The sequence below is a fragment of the Myxocyprinus asiaticus genome, chromosome 16 (genome assembly GCF_019703515.2).
Source record: "Myxocyprinus asiaticus isolate MX2 ecotype Aquarium Trade chromosome 16, UBuf_Myxa_2, whole genome shotgun sequence".
Lineage (NCBI taxonomy): Eukaryota > Metazoa > Chordata > Actinopteri > Cypriniformes > Catostomidae > Myxocyprinus > Myxocyprinus asiaticus.
Genome location: NC_059359.1, coordinates 36,914,001 through 36,932,956, shown reverse-complemented (window position 1 = coordinate 36,932,956; position 18,956 = coordinate 36,914,001). Strand labels below are relative to the sequence as shown.

Genomic DNA, 18,956 nt, shown 5'->3' with positions numbered 1-18,956 from the left:
AACGCAGCAGTTCGGGAGAGAGAGAGCCACATGCAGCTGCCATGTGTGTGTTTGTGTTGTGTGTCTTTTTGTTTAAATTAAATATTATTTTGACTGTTCAGCCAGTTCCCGCCTCCTCCTTTCCCATTCCAACCTTGTTACATTGGTGCTGAAGCCCGGGAAGGAGGAGAGATGCGCTGTCGTGGAGTGCTCGTCACTACCAGCCAACCCAAAGGCACAGCCGTGGCCATCTGCTGGGGGACGGAGGAGTTGCTGCCGGCTGCCTGGACACGGAGGAACAGCCGCCATTCACGAGGAGAGGAGGAGTTCCCTACTGGCTGCCAAAAGGCGGAGGGGTGTTCCATCCACCAGGGGTCGGAGGACTTGCTCTGGTCTGCCTGGGGAGGAGCAGCTGTCGTCCGGCAGAGGTTGGGAAGTGGCTGATTTGGGAGACGGTGAACCAGGTTATTCCTCTCTCTCTCTCTCTCTCTCTCTCTCGCTGTTGCTCCACTTTGCCTTTTCCCTCTCCTCTTTTTTTTTCTTTCCCTCCCCTCGTCTCCAGCCCCAGAGAGGCTGGGAAAAGCCTGCCGGCAGGCGGGGCCAGAAGGCACGGAAAGGAGGGGGGGTGTATGTCATGCCAGGGGCTCCCCAGCCTGAGGCAAAGGAGGGAGGAGTGTGATGTGGAGGAGGGCGGGGCCGGGCTTGCGTAGTCAGGGAGAGAGAGAGCCACATGCAGCTGCCATGTGTGTGTTTGTGTTGTGTGTATTTTGTTTAAATTAAATATTATTATGACTGTTCAGCCAGTTCCTGCCTCCTCATTTCCCATTCCAACCTTGTTACAATCCCTAATCTACAAAGTTTTTAGTGGTTCAGGCAAAAGTCGACCCAGTGACGTTTCGTCATGAGAGTGTATTGCTCTTCAAATTTAAGCACAAGCATATTCATTAATTGTTACTAAAGGTACTGCATAACAGGAATAACCCAGCTGTGTTTAGTGCTATCTTGAATAGCTTTATTGTCTAAAACATTATAATTTAACTTTGGTGAACCAACAAAGCCTGGCACATCTTTGTTTTGTCAGGAATCTCTCTCCACCCAGTCACCCCTTATTGTCTGGCTTTCTTCCCATATGTCTCACTATCTCACCCTGTCTCTCTCCCTCCTTCTTTGCCTCAACCTAGACCCTCCCTCTCCCTTCTCTCTCTCTCTCTCTCCCCCTCGCACACACACACACACTGCCTTCTCTCACTCTCACTCTGCCAGTCTGCGGTTCAACATGTTGCCTGAGCGATGCTGCGTTCCACAGTGGAAGCCATCCTGCCGGTGTACTGGTCACGCACCACAGCCTGAGCGTCAATGCTCCATCTGAAGGACCTGTGTGAGGAGAAGCGAGACCCTCACAAACCCCAGCCATCACCTGACAGGGAGGAAGACCACACCAGCTCCATGTGGAGGGACGCCATGCATAAGAGGACCTACTTGCTTGAGAGGGGCTCCCGGACAGGAGGAGATGGAACAGGGGGAGTAGGAGTTGTGCGTGGCCAGAGACACAGGTCCCCGGACTGGCTGTATGACTCGTATCATCGGATGAGCCAGCAGCACCCACTTATTGTTTTTCTTCTACTTATTGTGATGAGCGCCTGTCTGGCTTTGCTGGCTGTCTTCTTCGCCTCTGGGCTTGTGAGTGTTTGGAGACTAGGGGGAAGGTGACTGGGAAAGAGGGATAGGGAACAATATTGGGTTGTAATGAGGGGGAGAGCTCTGTTGTTGCTGCTAAGAAAGTAGAAAAGGAATATAACTTATAAATTTACAATAATGCAGTTGGAAGACACTTTTATTTAAAGAGAAAATGCATTCATGGTATTCGTTTTTAACAGTTCATGTGTTCCCTGTGAATTTAACCAAGAACCTTAGAGTTGTTAGTGCAATGCTCTACCCATTGGGCTACAGTAACATACTTTTAAATGCAGAGGGTTCCTAAAACTCTTAAAGGGACTTTCTTCCATGGAACACAAAGATAAGATGTTAGGCAGAATGACAGCTTCAGTCACCATTAAATTTCATTGTATGGATAAAAAATTATAATAAAGTGAATTGTGACTGAGATTAACATCCTGCCGTTTTTGTTCCATGGCAGAAAGTCATACGGGTTTAAAACAAAACAACATGAGAGTGAGACACAAGTATCATGTGTATCCAAAAATTAATTTTCTGTGCACAAAAACATCACACATTAGAGTAAGTTCCAGCCAATCAGCATTGTTTGCACTGATTGCAGCAGCCATATGTCTTAGTTTACATTATGCAGTATGTAATCTCTCCCTTCAAAGCATAATTTCTGTGATTCATGTGAAAGCCATAAAGATACTGCACGCAGGGAATAATCAATGTCTGGAAGGAAGGGGAACAAGTGTATTTGGAAAATCAGGGGATTTAATCATGGGCAGTTAAGCAGAATGGATCAAGCAGAAACTATTAGCCTGTCAACAATACAGCTGTTTGAATTTTCCTCTCATATTCATTCTAGCACAGTTGGAGCAAAATGGAATTCCCTGTGAATTCAAGCCCTTTGGTTAATAAGCTCTTCCATACTGCCGAGAATGATGAGTTAACCATTGGCTGTGGTATCTATGAAGTGTCTGAATTGAATTAGATTATTCTAATAAATCAAGTGAAGGTAGTTGATGCATAATGTGTTCATAATAATATTTAATTATTTATTTACCATTTTTAATCACCTTTAAGCTTTCACTAGTTCATTCGTTGATAAATTAATTAAAAAAATTCCAAATATTCTGTGTTGCTCTAAATGAATGAGGTCATATAATATGCATGCATCATTTTTGTAAATAATTAGCAAAATAACTTTCTAAAAGTATTTCATGTCAACAACCCACTACTGGCTTAGTATGCTAGTTGAAATAGATTTTATTTAAAGTCTCTAATTCCAAAATTATTAATTAAATGAGTTTAAGGCTATTTTCTTATAACATCAATATTGATTTATTCATTTCAAGTGTTGGAAATATCTGAAGTATCCCTATATGCACTTTATGTACTGCAGATGCAGCAAATGCAAAAGCTAAAGGGGATCTGGAAACCCAGGAGAAATAGAAGATGCAGTGTTTTTAAAGCTGCATGTCTGAATTAAAAATGTTTAAAGACATCACTTGCTCACATGGTAAGACAGGCTTTCCCAGAAGTTCTGGGGTATTTCCATTACTGTTTGTGTAAAAAACAGAATTCATCTTGACAAAAAACATGAGTATATCTCTACAAAATGCTGCCATGCCGTCCGCGATTTCTGTTTGCTTTACCCTTCCAATTTAAGACCAGTAGTGTTTCAAAAATATCTGGAATCTACAGGGAAATAAGAGTAGTGTGTTTTTCACCCGATTAAATCAGCTTTGATGCATTAGGGAGATCGAGGAGTGAAAAAGTATGCGACATTTCACAGTATGACATCAACCCCTTTGCAGATACACACTCTCAATGTCTGCGCTACTTTCTCTCTTGTCTTTTGACTGCCTGACCTAAATCTCACATCACAGTGGCTGTCGAGCCCGCCCTGGGTTGGCGCAATGCTTTCTGTGTCTCCAGTGGTTGCACACATCACATTGATTGTGAAAAAAGCCTTGGAGCACACTTGCACTCTCAGGACGATTTTGTGTGTGTGTGTGTGTATACTGTGAACCCTGATGATTCGCTCCCCACATGACCGGTTTTTACTTACGCCTCTCACATTCGATAAGTGGCCGCAGGGTTTACGTGCCCCCTGACTGCTTCATGGCATTTAGTAGAGGATCGTGCTTGCATGTTTTGGCAATGACAGGCTGGTTCTGTGTGCTCTATGCTAAAACAGATGAGGCAGTGCAACTATCTTGGATGTTGATGTTTGTAAGGGGGTTCCGTGGAAAGGAGGAGGCGAGAACCGGCTTGACAACTTAAATAATAATTTAATAAACAACTTAAACAAACACACAACCAAAAACCACACAGTACAGCTGCCTGCAATTCTCTTATCCCTCGCGCGCCGCATCAGGCTGATTGGGGACCGGGTGTGTCTCATTCCGGACCGGGTGTGTCTCATTCCAGCCCGGCCCCGCCCTCCTCGGCTCTACAATGTTATAATGGCAACCCTCCATTCCACATGACAGAATTTCTCTGCCATTTTTATCAGGGTTTCCATACCTTATGTATCTCTGAAAGCTGGCTATCATCAATTATGCATGGATTTTCTGTAGTTTTCCAGTGCTATTATTGGTTTCCTTGCCTTCCCTACTTGTTTACTGGATTCAGCAGAAACAGTTGATCAGAAACTGTTTAAATCTTATATTATAATTTGATTTGTGATTTCAAAAATCTAATTAAATCCTGCAAACTTATAGAAGCTGTCCTAAGATGTCCAAAGATGTCCACAGATGTAAAAAAAAAATCTCAGAGCCTTGTAGATCTCATGTAAGTGGGCTTTGTCTTGTGCACTGTAAACCCTAATAATTTAGCAGACGTAAACTTAATTTAAGTTTTAAGTTAATAGAACTTTCGGATTTTCATTTTCTTATACTCATGCATGTGAATTGCTCTTAACTTTAAATACCGAGTAAGCGGACTCATACATTTTGATGGCACTTAACTTTAAATTGAACTCTTTTGCTGAACTTAAAATTGGGTAGCTTAGTGGTAAAATACGCTGGCTACCACCTTCGCTAGCTCGATAGTTCGAATCCCTGAGCATGCTGAGTGACTCCAGCCAGGACTCCTAAGCAACCAAATTGGCCTGGTTGCTAGGGAGGGTAGAGTCACATGGGGTAAACTCCTCATGGTCACTATAATGTGGTTCGTTCTCAGTGGGGCGTGTGGTGAGTTGAGCATGGTTGCTTTGGTGGATGGTGTGAAAACTCCACACGTGCTATGTCTCCGTGGCAACGTGCTCAACAAGCCACGTGATAAGATGCCCGGGTTGACGATCTCATGACAGAACTCCTCTGCCACCCGGACTGAGGTGAATCACTACATGACCACGAGGACTTAAAAGCACATTGGGAATTGGGCATTCCAAATTGGGAGAAAAAGAAAAAGTGGTTAGAAATAGCTAGTACAGCAAATGCTGGCTTGCTGAATGCATGCTAGTTGGTAACACTATGCTTTGCTATTAGCATAGCAATTGCTCAATGAGTAAAGCAATGTAGAATAATCTTAAATTGTACCTGTCCTCATCGCTAGCTCAAGCTCCACTTTTCACCATAATGATAACCCCAAAACTCCAAAATAACAGAAATTCTTCTATATAACACAACAACACATTAAACACTAAGAATTCTCCCCCTTTACATTCATCTTGCACAAAGACACCTTTTATTACGCTTAATTTTAAAATGTATTCTCCCTGTCGAGTGCCATGCAAAGCATGCTGGAAAATAAAAAAATCCCCTGCCAAGTTTGAGTTAAATTTAAGTTCTTGTACAAGTTCATTAAACTAACATAAAAAACAATTCAGGTTACTTAAAAAGTTTCAGTTTTGTGAACTCAGAAGAAAGAGAAAGATCTAAATACCTTTCTGTGTGGAGTTTGCATGTCCTTCCTGTGTTTGTGTGGGTTTCCTCCGGGTGCTCCAGTTTCTCCTACAGTCCATAAACATACAGGTTAAGTGAATTTGAAACTCTAAATTGCTCATAGGTGTGAGTAAGTGTGTGAATGTGAATGTCTGTGTGTGTTTGCCCTGTGATGGACTGGCCTGGCCTGTACAGGGTGTTTCCCTGCTTTTGGCCCAAGACAGCTGGGATAGGCTACAGCACAACCCGTGATCCTACATAGGACAAGTGACTCTACAAGATGGATTGATGGACTTTTAAAGGTTTTGCATAACATATATATATATATAAATGGATTCAGCAGTAATAGTAAGTACATTAGAGCAGATAAGGAAACACTGTGGTTGTGAAACAGCCAGACGAGACCTCGTCAAATTCACACCATGTCACCTCGTATAACTTCTAGCACCGTATTTTTTCCTTACACTTTTTAGTTGGGTATGGATATACTGGTGACAGCGTGCTAAATGGCCTGAGCTCTACCTTTGTTTGGCGATGTCAGATGAGAGGTTTAGTATTTTTACTTAGTGTAGTTCTGCAGAGAGAAAATGATTGCAGTAAATGTTGTTGATAATCGGCCAGTTTCTTACTGTCCCAGCTTTGTTGCTGTAATTATGATGCCATGGGTTGACTAGGCTTTTCACAGACATCATGGGCTCTTCACACACCAAAACCATCAGATGTGACTGATTAGAGCTTGAATCCATTTTGATATCCCTGTTTGGAGTCTCATGTATATTGCTGTCTTATTTTGAGAATGATGAAGTTGCATACTAGACAAGTAGCTAAGATCCTGCTCACCTTATAAATACAACTGTTTACAGACTGATAAAAAATCCTGTGTGCCCTTGATATCGGAAGTTGCATCAAGGCCAATCAAATTAACATTTATTAGTTCAAGAAAGCGTTCTCCAGTTTTTTGTACAATATGGATCAGACAGTTAGTGAATGTACTACTAGTGGTGCAAGGCAGCTCACTGGGTTTTGGAACAGAGCTAAAATTTGCTGTGTGGGTGTGACAGACAAGCCTCTTGTTCATCAGTAAAGGAGGAAGCAGGAACCAGATTGACTCAACAAGACTTTAATTACAATTTAAAACACTGAACTGGAACATAATATCATGACGACACACAGAGCTCCGTGTGTCATACACACAGCTCCGTGTGTGTGTCTCTCTCTCTCCAGCACTCTCGACTCCTCCTCTTATCTCTCTCCCGCTGAATGGGCCGCTAAACACCAGGCGCACACACTCACAACCCGACCATGCCCTCCTCTTCGTCACATACCCCCACCGCCCGATTCAGGCTGGCGAAAGTTCCAGAACGACTTAATCCCCCTGCCCCCCCTGCCATCCGCCCGGGGAGCAGCCGTGGCCTTCTGCCTGGTGATGGAGGGGTCGCTGCCGGCCGGTGAGAGCTGGAGGACTCGCTGCCATCCACCAGGGGAGGAGTGAGCTGGTCTCCGCCAGAGGGTGGGAGAGCAGTTGAGGACTGGGAGCCAGCAAGCAAGTTCTTCGGGGGGGGTGGGGTTATTCAGACAGGTGGCACCCCGGCCTGAATCGGGCAGGGGATGAGTGTGACTAAGAGGAGGGTGTAGCTGGGCCTTGATGGTGCATGGCTAGTGCTGAATCAGCTGATCAGCGGGAGAGCGAAATAAAGGGGAGCCGGAGACGCCAGTTCGAGAGAGAGAAGCACGCGGCCGCGTTGCATGTGTATCTGTGTTTGTTTATGTTTGTTTTAATTTAAGTTTTACCATTAAACTTTATGTTTACTGTTCAACTGGTTTCTGCCTCCTCCTTGCCCGTCCTTATACTGTTACACATACAAAGGGAGAATAGACTGGGAGAATTCACTGATTAAAGCCCTTGCAGTATGATGGAAGTTTGAAACTGGAAAGCTACTGGAAAGAAAAGATAAAATGGACTCTGTGTTTATAATTGAAAAATGAATCCAGTTCCAAGTTTTTCTTTGTTCTCTTTGACACCTTCCTATTGATCAATTCATCAGTAGAGCTGCATCTATTATACTACAACTCAAAATTTACAACTGACGGTTCATATTCCTTGCCCATTGATCCCTAAGAAACTGCTAGATTTAGCATGAATGTGTACAACATTTCAATTATAAACCTTCGTCAGGGTATTAGTAAATTTCCACAATATAACACAAGGCTGTGAGGGATAAATATAGTTCAATGTGTTGTACTGTTTAACATCTTTGTGTTTGATCATTCAGCTGACAAAACATACACTACCGGTCAAAAGTTTTGAAACACTCATTTTTTATTATTTTATATATATATATATATATATATATATATATATATATATATATATATATATATATATTATTTTTTTATTTTTATTTTTTTTCACATTTTAGAATAATAGTAAAGTCATCAAAACTATAGAATAACATAAATGGAACTATGGGAATTATGTTGTGACTAAACAAAATCCAAAATAAATCAAAACTGTGTTATATTTTAGCATCTTCAAAGTAGTCACCCTTTGCCTAGAATTTGCAGACATGTACTCTTGACATTTTCTCAACCAACTTCTTGAGGTATCAACCTGGGATGCTTTTTAAACAGTATTGAAGGAGTTCCCATCTATGTTGGGCACTTATTGGCTGCTTTTCTTTATTATTTGGTCCAAGTCATCAATTTCAAAAACTTTTTTTTTTTTTTGCTTACATTTTAGTTTTATAATGAAATAAATTAATATGGTGGCACAATTATATTTTTGTCTACAAAACTAATTTTAAACATTTAAGCATACACCTTCAGATCAAAAGATTTTTAAGATCATGGGAAACATTTCGGTCAAGTGTTTCAAAACTTTTGACCAGTAGTGTATGTCAAGCTATAAAACATCCAATTAAACCCCAGAAAAATGTGTTGTGATAATTAAACGTGATTTAGAACATTTAGGTTGTACAAACCCATGGAAGATATAGTAAGGTGTTATGCTGTGTTCCATTCAGCTTGGAAAGTTGGAATTTCTAACTTCCTACTTGGAAAAAGGTAATGGAATGCCACTTGAAGTCAGACTTCAAACTTGGAAACTTGTGCGAAAATTCTCAGCTCTAATTTCGGCAAGATGAAAGTGCCTGACGTCACGAAAACATGGTGGTACCTAGGAAGATTTGCAGTGTTGTTGATAAACTTTAGTAAATAAAAAGCATCAATGAGTCAAAGTTCCTACATTACACACAGTGCTGGGTATTAGCAGAGTACATCTGGATAAATCTGGATTATGTAATCAGATTTCAAAAATCAAGTATGTTTTATAATGTACATAATCAGGTTACAGTTAGATATTTATGGATTACATGATTACATTCTTGATTACATCATCAGTTGGCCAAAGGCAATAACTAGTTTGTAATGTACTAATTATACTCTTAAATTTTAAAAGAGCAGTCTGAAATTTCTGCCTGAAATATGTGATTTCCAATGTGGTCCTGTTCCTCATTTGACCACATGCAAAAATAACTTACATTTTTACATTAATAATCTTAAGAAGCATTTGGACTTTCTGTATGTTCTCTATATTTGTATACTTGTAAATGTTCTCTAAATATACCTGTAAATATTTTAATAATTATTCTTCACTCACTGAGCACTTTATTAGGAACACCTGTACACCTACTTAACATGTGATTATCTAATCAGCCAGTCATGTGACAGCAGTGCAATGAATAAAATCATACAGATACGGGTCTGGAGCTTCAGTTAATGTTCACATCAACTATCAGAATAGGGAAAAAAATGTGATCTCTGTGATTTTGACCGTGGCATTATTGTTGGTGTCAGACGGGCTGGATTGAGTATTTCTGTAACTGCTGATCTGCTGGGATTTTCACGCACAACAGTTTACTCAGAATGGTGCCAAAAACGAAAAACATCCAATGAGTGGCAGTTCTGTGGACGGAAACACCGGACTGGTTCGAGCTGACAGAAAGGCTACGGTAACTCAGATAACCATTCTGTAGTGAGCAGAATAGCATCTCAGAATGCACAGCACATTGAACCTTGAGGGTGGATGGGCTACAACATCAGAAGACTATGTTGGTTACTTTGTTAGGACCATAGTGTTCCTAATAAAGTGCTCAGTGAGTGTGTGTGTGTGTGTGTCAACTAGCTATGTGTTCATGTGTAGCTACTGAAATTGATACACTGCATTGAAAGTGCAAATACAATCCTCAAATACAGACAGGGCATTTGGTTTCTGTTTTAAATGTAGTTTCTAAATTAAAGCACAAATAAATGCCAAACTGTTTGAATTTGCACATTGCATCAAAAATAATGTATTCCAACCAAGCCCACATCCAACTGTCCATCATACTAGACGATCTTCTGTAAAAACACATGTTGTAAACAAACATTTCAGACATGCTGGTCACTTGTTCTTTGTTCTTTTGTACCATGCAAATGCCCTTTGGCCCATGCTTTGAATGGAACACAGCATTAGTATGCCATTCATCTTTTAGACTGTGGAAAAGAACTCTGACTGGACATTGCAACCATCACTTACAGCAAGCTAAGTTTTTTTTCTTAAAAGGAACAGTCACATTTAAAATTCTATTGAGTCGGTAGAGTTTCATTGACTGTCTAACAAAGTCAAAGTCTTTTATTTGTCACACACACATACAGTATACACACAGGCATAGGCAGTGAAATTATGTTTCTGCAGGTCATGCTCCTGTTAAGAAGAATTATGCATATAAATGCATTAATGTGTTGTGTTATGCATAATCTAAACAAAAAGAGAGTATTTATATTTACAAATCGAGATTCATGAAAACTCAACAAAAATCTATTTTAAATTTGCAAACTAATAAAGGTCATATCCAAAGATGACATAAGTAGAAGAAAATGGTCATGACTGAAGGCCATTGAAAGGCAAATTTGTTCCCCAGGAGGAGATGGAATGTCATGTGATAAGCTATTTCAACTCCTTATCTCAAATTGGGGAAGCAGGACGAGCATTTTGAATATGGCTAAATTACTTAACCACGGTCCCTTCATGCATGCTAACTTTGGTATGTTTTTTTGCAGCAGGGATAAAAAGTTAAAGATTTTTAAGAAGAAAAATTAGGCTTACCCTATATTACTAAAAACTCTGCATTGCACCTGGAATGTTTATATGTGTTAATGTGTAGTGTATCTAAACCCAACTAATGGCCACCTACTGCTAAAAGGGCAGAGGTCATTGTAGAGGTCATGGGCTGGCAACTTACTGACCCAAATAAATGCTTTTAACTCACAGCTGTATCCCTGCAAAAATAATTACAGAGAAAGTTATTAGAACACATGGGAGAATAAACCTAATGCTCTGTGTAGTCAATGTGCTATTTGGATAACTATCTAAAACAGACTTGGGACATTAAAGCCTGTGCTGTGAAGTCAATAAAGTCTACTCATTGCACAAAGTGTATGGATATTTACAGCAATCTGTTTTAGTGCACCTAACTCTGTTTAATCAATATGGTCTACGTGAAATATGTTCAAGGCACACACTGATTACTTACTTAGAGCCAGGCTTCTTCTACCAGTATAATATTCTATTGTTTGGCAGCCAAATATTTACAGATTCAGCAAAAATGGCTTATTGCCAAGCAACTAGCCTATATTTATTTTGAGGAAGTGCAATTAAAAGACTTACATTGATAAGGAGAGAGAGAATTCACAGCTATAAAAAGAGATGTAGATGTGCAATCATTTACAAGTTACTTTTGAGTTATTCATCTTGCCCGATATTAATGCCAAAGATACAACAAAAATATATTGGTAATTATAGAGTGGTGTATGATATCTGAATAGCTAGTTAATTATGATTACATTGTTTAAGGATGCTTTGTGCATTGTGCTTAATGTTATGGTTATTAAACACAAATAGTCTAAAAGGAAATTACAATATTTTGGGTCACACTTTATATTACAGTATTCACATACTAATGAATTACATGCACTTCATGGCTACGTACACACTGCAATAATTCAGGAAAGACAGTCACATTTAACTGTGGAAGTGAATCACCTACATTATCATTTAATTATCGAATCGTTCATGAAATTGCGGTGTTGATTTTGTATGCCTTCATATTGTGATGCACATGTCTTTTTGCTTTGAAATCTTTGCTGATTTTGATTAGGTACAGTAAAAGTTACAATGACGTTTTTATTTTTATTGATATTCAACCCATTCTCACTCCCGAAGCGTCAAATACTGCCGCTTGTGCAAGAGCCCAAAAGCACCCTTTGGCGTCAGTTTCCAACGCATCCGGCAAGCACATTGCTTTCAATGAAAAACATTCGGTGTCAAAGACTGACACGAAGGGAATCTGATTTTTATCATGTCAAATTATATGTTGGGGAAGAATTTTGTCATTCTGACAAGATATGTAGGGTTATGATTTTCATAATGTTTGAAATCAGCCACGTTTATTCACAATGGTAATGTATAATCAGCAACATGTATTATTTTACAGTGGTAATGTTTAATCCGTTATTTTATATACACATTCTGTTCTGCTGAAGTGACCTGTTCAGTTCCGGGTGTATTCCATGTATCTCTTTGTGTGAGGAACCGACTCAAATGTAAGTTTTTATTTTGCGGTCCACCGGCATCCGGCGTAACACATTCAGCTCTCGACTCGTTCTAGTTACAAATGAAAAAATCGCCACCACGAGACGGCATCAGTGCGACTTGTGACCGATTACGATGAGCTCAAGTTCGAATGTATCTTCTGAATTAGATGTGTGACCGGTATTGGATGGCGCTGCCTTCTCGGATGGGGATTTTCAGCGATTAAAATCTTCGGTTTCATTCTGTTACTCACACAATCCTATAGTATGGTTTGGAATTATTATAGTGCTTTTGTATCATTTTTATGTTAAATAAATGATTGTTACTGTACTTTTATCTGCTTGTTATGTCTTTAATATTGTTGAGAATTTGTTAGGTTTAGGCATAATGGTGGGGTTGGGTGCTTAAAAATATATATAAAAAAATGCTGTAATGTAAATTAAAATTATTGTTACTAAATGTACCCAACCCCATCTCTAAACCTAACCAATTATCAATGATGTTCAACCCGAAACCTCATTCATGATTTATATTGTTGACAATTGGTTAGGTTCAGAAATGGAGTTGTGGTAGGAGATCTAAAATAATCAACATGATTGTGTAATATAACCACAATAATATATAAGTATAATAAATCATACTGCGGTTAAACACGCAATATTATCCGAATATTGGCAGTGACGCCTCCCTTTTAGACTGCCTCTGCGTGCGTTGGATACAGATGCTAGAGGGTGCTTTTGCCGTCTGTAGATTGATGTGCTGGACTCTTGCACAAGCGGCCATATTTGACGCCTCATGAGTGAGAACGGGTTGTGTTATTCCAATATGAGTATTTGCTGAATTGAAGCGACTTGTGCTTGGTTAAAATTTTGTACATTATTTCAATAAAAATTCATGTTGACGTGTGTATCAAAAATGATGCAACAGACTTTTGAGGTGTATGTCTCAATCATCATTACATTACATTCATGCCACCACAATAAAAACACAGATCTATGAAAATACTGACATAATTTTTATAAAAAGTAAGAAAAGGTTGTCCAATCTTGCTTATTTAAATGTCAATATAGGGTTTGGCGCATAAAAAAGCATATGATAATAATTGATTTTATATATATACTGTATATATATATATATATAAAACAGCTCCATTAAAAATAATTTAACCATTATTTAATATTTCAGGCTTTATAGGATTAAAATACAAACTGTTATAAAAGTATAGCCACAAGACATAAACATGATATGTGTTAACATGATTTTTGTGTGATAAAACTGCTTATTAATTTTATCTGTGTATAGATACTAAATATCCAATATTATATTGTTATGACGACGTAACTGCAGTGAACCCTGTAATCTGATATACGCTATAACACCTAAATTCCTGATTTTATCACACTAAAATCATCTATATGATTACGTAACATATAAGTTGACATCTTGTGGTACTCTTGAAACAGTGTGTATTTTAACGTTTATTTACTGGCCCCATTCATTTCCATTGTAAGTTCCTCACTGTGCCAATCATTTTAGCTTTTGTTTTTATTTATTTATTTTTTGTTTGTTTTTTTTATGGGGGATGGGTCAAAATATTTTTTGGTGGTAATCAACATTATGATACAATTGCTGTCGACTGAGCTATTGAACCAGGAACATTTCTTTAAGCAGTCAGAAGAGGAGCGGCATCCATATTTACTGCAGTGTGTACGTGGCCAATGTATAATTCTTTTGTGAAACTAATTGCAATTACACATAGTTTCCTAGAAAAAGTCAGTGCTCAAGCCCCCAGTAAGATGGTAGAATCCATGGGGGTCTGGGTTGATTGGCAGTCATTAGTTTATCAGATAAACTATTATCCAGTGGCTGATGTGCAGGCACAGTTGGAAGGAGCAGTTAAAGGTATTTTTGTAACACTGCGATCTCTCCGCAGGATATCGAGGATCACGTCGCCTTTGTAATCACTGTCCCCACTGCGCTGGCTATTTTCCTCACTATCTTTGTTCTGGTCTGCATCGAGTCCATCTTCAAGAAGCTGCTCCGTGTTTTCTCCTTGGTGATCTGGGCCTGCCTGGTTGCAATGGGATACCTCTTTATGTTTTTTGGAGGCATCATCTGTCCCTGGGATCAGGTAAGACGAGTGTGTTATCGGCCCCTAAGGTTGTTTTCATTTATGCATGAGATCCAGTGGGAGAGAGTAACATGAGAGGAAGAATAGCTTACTACTTCAGTCAAATAGGAAGGTGGTTGTGTTTTAGGGTACAGGACCCCCTTGCTGCCCCAGATGAGCCAATTCAATTCTGGTTTGATTTTCCTGATCTACAAATTCTGCTTTGATTTGCCTGATCTAGAGCCGTTTTTTGGACTGCTAAGGCAGCACATTAGCTGCATGTTAAGAGTCGTACAGAGCTTTCTTCTACTCCACACCATCCTCTGTAACTTTAAAGGCATATCACATATAATAACAACAAAATAAGCACATTTTAATCTATCACTACAGACTTTATAACATGGGTTAACACCATTAATTAAAAGTGTTGTTTTTATCAGTTGCACTAACAAACAAAATTATGAATGTTCACAATGTATTTTGATTTTGATTTCCAGGAAAATATTTGAATAACTAATATCTATGAAGCAACAGTTTTAATTGATTGAAAAAGGCTGACATTCCAGTATTTTTTCTATTTATAAATTCTTCAGATAACTAAGCTATAACTTTAATGCTGCCATTAATTTTGCATTGTAAAAAATACAATATAAATAATAATATTAACATTGTTTATCATTTTTAATCAACTAACTTTCTTTACACTAAACTATGGTGCCAAAATTGTCCCTTTTCGTCTCCTGGTGGTGATTTTGCAAATGAGTCTCACGTGTGAGAATTAAAATTTTTACTGCCGTGTTAATCCCTGCGATGATAAGGCTCATTCTGGTTGAGTACCTACTGTATGTACAGTTGTAACTTTTTTATAATGCAGCACAGACAGGAATTTACACAGGAATCATATTGCAGAAAATAAAAGCTGGGTCTCGTTCCACATATTTTTATGCAAATTTTTGAAATATATAGCATAAACAAATTCTGGATGAAAACAACAAGAGGCATATGAAATCTCCAAAATGTGCAAAATGTATACGCTCGCTTAAGGTGAATAAATATTTGATTAGATAAGAAGACTTGCGCATAAACTACGGTAGAAACACATTTACTGAATATATAACATTTATACAGGAATATACAGGTAGATGCGCATGAAAAAGTAATGTGACTTTACCAAAACAAGCCAAGTGAATACATAGTTTCAGTATCATCGCATAGCATCTGAAATGTTGTTCTGGTCATTTAAAAATGCTGGACATATAGTCTATCATCAAAATGATTGGCTATGCGGTACCTCCCAGAACTGTCTGAAACACTTTCACTCCCACACAACGCATCTGCCGCTGAACACTAACAAATACAAAGTTTGTCAGAGCGTTTTGTCTGCGTGCTCTAAACTGCAATTTTTTTTTAATTACTTTTAAGAAAAGAGTTACAGTGGCTTCAACTTCCATTTTCATTTTTATTTTGCACCAATTTCCCCAAAAGTGACGATTTTGTTCTCTATAAAATGTGATGAATATGCTGCTTTATTCACAAGCAAACGATATTCCGATTTTGTGCATAAATTAAACAAAATGACTACGTATTTGCACTAGGTGTAAATAGCACCTGCCACACAGAGCCGCTATTTGCACTCCAATAGTCTAGTACAGTGGTCACCAATTAGCAGACCGCAGTCCGGGTCTGGATCCCAGATTAGTTCCATCTGGACCGCGAGACATCATGACATCGGGTTCCCCATCTCATCGTTTCTACACTTTAGTTTAGCAGCACAACAAAACAACAGAGTGGTGTACACTGCACGCGTTCCAGGCCAGAGATAGCACTGATCATTCAGTGCTATATCCTTTAATGTTTTTCTCTAGCACATTAATGCCCTTTCGTGCTCCGCATGCGTTGACTCTCTTCCACGGCCCGGGATATGAGGTGCTGCATAGTAGAGCTGCAGACACGATTATTTTAATGACAGTAGACCATAGCAGAAATACAGTGAGCAGCGATATAGATGGATACCGGCATCTTTTGCTAAAACACACTGCACACTTTTGCTTCAATGAAAATGAAGCAGAAACAATCTTCATGTGTCTGATATGACTTAAATGGTTCAGCTAAGCAAGATTTGTGACAGGACATCATGACATCATGGTTCCATAGCACCTTTAGACTAGATTATTAACTAACATATTAATTAACATGTTTCGGGCCTATTGATAATAAACAAAGAGATTTTTGTTTAAGTTTTGTGGAAATTAGTCAGTCAGAGTTAGCATCATCTCTGCCATGGATGGCAAGAAAGACAACCAAAACATTTAATGACTATTTCTCTGTTTGATGAAAAACACCATGATGAAAAACATTTCCATTATTTGATAGTCAGCCCATTTATACTTAAATATAGCAAACAGTATTTGTAAACTGCAATATTCTGATGTACATCGTTTCTTTGTATATGGTAGATTTGCATTTTAAGGAAAATTTAAAAATGGTTCATTAAGACTTTTACATTACCAACATTTTCTCTCAAGGGTTTACCCCTTAACCCCCATAAAGTATCTTTCCTCAGTCATAAGGCCTTCTCTCTCTCTCTCTCTATATATATATACTGTATAATTAAACAGTAGATGACCCCCAAAGTCCACTACTTTGGTTGTGTTTGACTACGAAACAAGTTATTATTGTCCGGACCTTTGGTGGGATGGAAATGTAGAGACCGGACCTCTTGGAACTTTAATTTAATATCCCTGGTCTAGTAGAAACACACAAATTGAAGAAAAACAGCAACCCTAGTGTTACTGCAATGGCGTGGAGTGTAATGTGTAAAGACCTGGGTTCGATTCCGCCTTTTGTCTTACTTTTTCCCAATCTGTTTCCGGTCTCCACTCTAAATATTTCCTTTAATACTACTTATAATAATAAATAAACTTGAATATAAAGGTTGATTGCCTCACAGTGATTTGGTCACGGTGAATGTCGGGAGTTGAGAGAAAGGTATGATCTGGGTAAAATTAACCATGGTTTTACTATAGTAATATTGTAGTAACCATGTTTTTTGGCGGAAGCCATAGTTTTAATGCAATTGACCATGGTATTACTACTGTAATATTGTGTTAATAGTGCACTTAATGCAAAGAAGATGCTTTTGGCTGCTATTTACACATAGTGCAATTAATTAAATTCACAACTTAAACATAGCTAATGTATCAAATGCTTGAAAGCTGGTTGATGATTCTTGTGCACAGATGACAGAAAACATGTGGCATTTAATTTACACAGTGGTAACGAAACATCAGAGCCATCACTGATATAGCTGCCAGAGCTGGCATATTTTAATATGCCTTCTATTCAGCATTTCATCTTAATGCAGACTTCAGAGGGGCACAGGGCCATGTTAACTTGGAAGTGTAGCCTTTGCTGGGTCATCTGCTTTCCTGTAATATGTTAATCACATCAAATCACTTCATTGTCACACGTGCAATGGTATGAGAAATTCTTGGGTGCAGTTCCAATCAACATAGCAGTTGTGATAGTGAAGAGACATAGGTGAGACATATACCAAATACATTTGTTACCTGACCGGGAATCAAACCCGAGCCACGGCGGTGAAAGCGCCGAATCCTAACCACTAGACCACCAGGGATTATATCACCATGATATTTGTTAAGATTTAAGATCAGACACTGCATTCTATAATCTTTTCTTTGGAATTGCTTCCTTGGTGTTTATGTCACTGTTATTTTGTCTTTACTCTGAAACACCACTGATAAGTGATACTGAAGAGGTGGCGGAATTTAGCTATTCTGCAATGTGTTGTGTCAGTAATCTTGTATTGGCTTTTCAAAGCAAATATAACCTATAAATAGATTCTCTGTTTTGTCTGAGTTATTGACCTGTCCAAATGCATGACTGAATATGACCCCATTAAAAACACGTTACGTCAAAGGTGTAAAAATGTAACTTCAGACATGCATTTTACAGACCTCTACTATAAAATGAGAAATATCCAGCTCTCTCCTCCCTCTCTAATGATGATTAAATAAGTTACCTGTGTGTTCTACTCCCATGGCAGCTGAGCCACATGCATGTTTGACCTGCGAGTCCTGTAAGGATTATTACATTAATCAAAATTCTGCAAATGTGTGATTAGACCTGGGAATTCACATCAGAAGCATGATCACAAGCATTGCCTAGCTATTTTGCACTTTCCTATTAGGGATAGCTAATTTACTCGTTAAGAAAAAAAAAAAAAACATTGCCAGGTTGTCAAGTGAAATGGAATAAAAACTCACTAGATAGAGAATATAAGCAGCTAATGATCTGACGTGTTAAAATAAGACTTTGTGTTTGTCACTGACATAATCTATCTCTGGAGTAGGCAGCATATGGTGAAAGTCAAACAAGGCTAATGTCAGACATGTAAGAAGGGATGACTTCCTGTGTTAGTCAATATCTCTGCTTGGCTCCAGATTAAGGGGCCTCTGTGGAGGCTTTGTTGAGTCACTGAAACCAACCAGGTCACTTCTTTTTAAATCCTCATGGTGGGTCTATGCCAGAAACTGTGCCCGTGTATAATTATTTGTTTAATTTGTTGTATATTAATTTTAAACTTTAATATTCAGTATGTTTTTTTAAGTTCTGCATTGTGCTTATAATCTTTAATTAAGAAAGCCTACAAATTATGAATGTT

At 38.6% G+C, this 18,956-nt stretch overlaps 1 protein-coding gene across 1 annotated transcript in view; it reads left to right on the top strand.

The window, feature by feature from the left end:
- Window positions 1-1,253: 1,253 nt before the first annotated feature.
- Window positions 1,254-18,956, top strand: part of LOC127453613 (adenylate cyclase type 2-like) — a 221,925-nt gene continuing 204,222 nt past the window's right edge. The window contains exons 1-2 of the mRNA XM_051720118.1: window positions 1,254-1,659; window positions 14,096-14,293. Of these exons, the coding sequence (XP_051576078.1) occupies window positions 1,336-1,659; window positions 14,096-14,293 (522 nt within the window). The 5' untranslated portion in view covers window positions 1,254-1,335. The remainder of the gene's footprint in view (window positions 1,660-14,095; window positions 14,294-18,956) is intronic.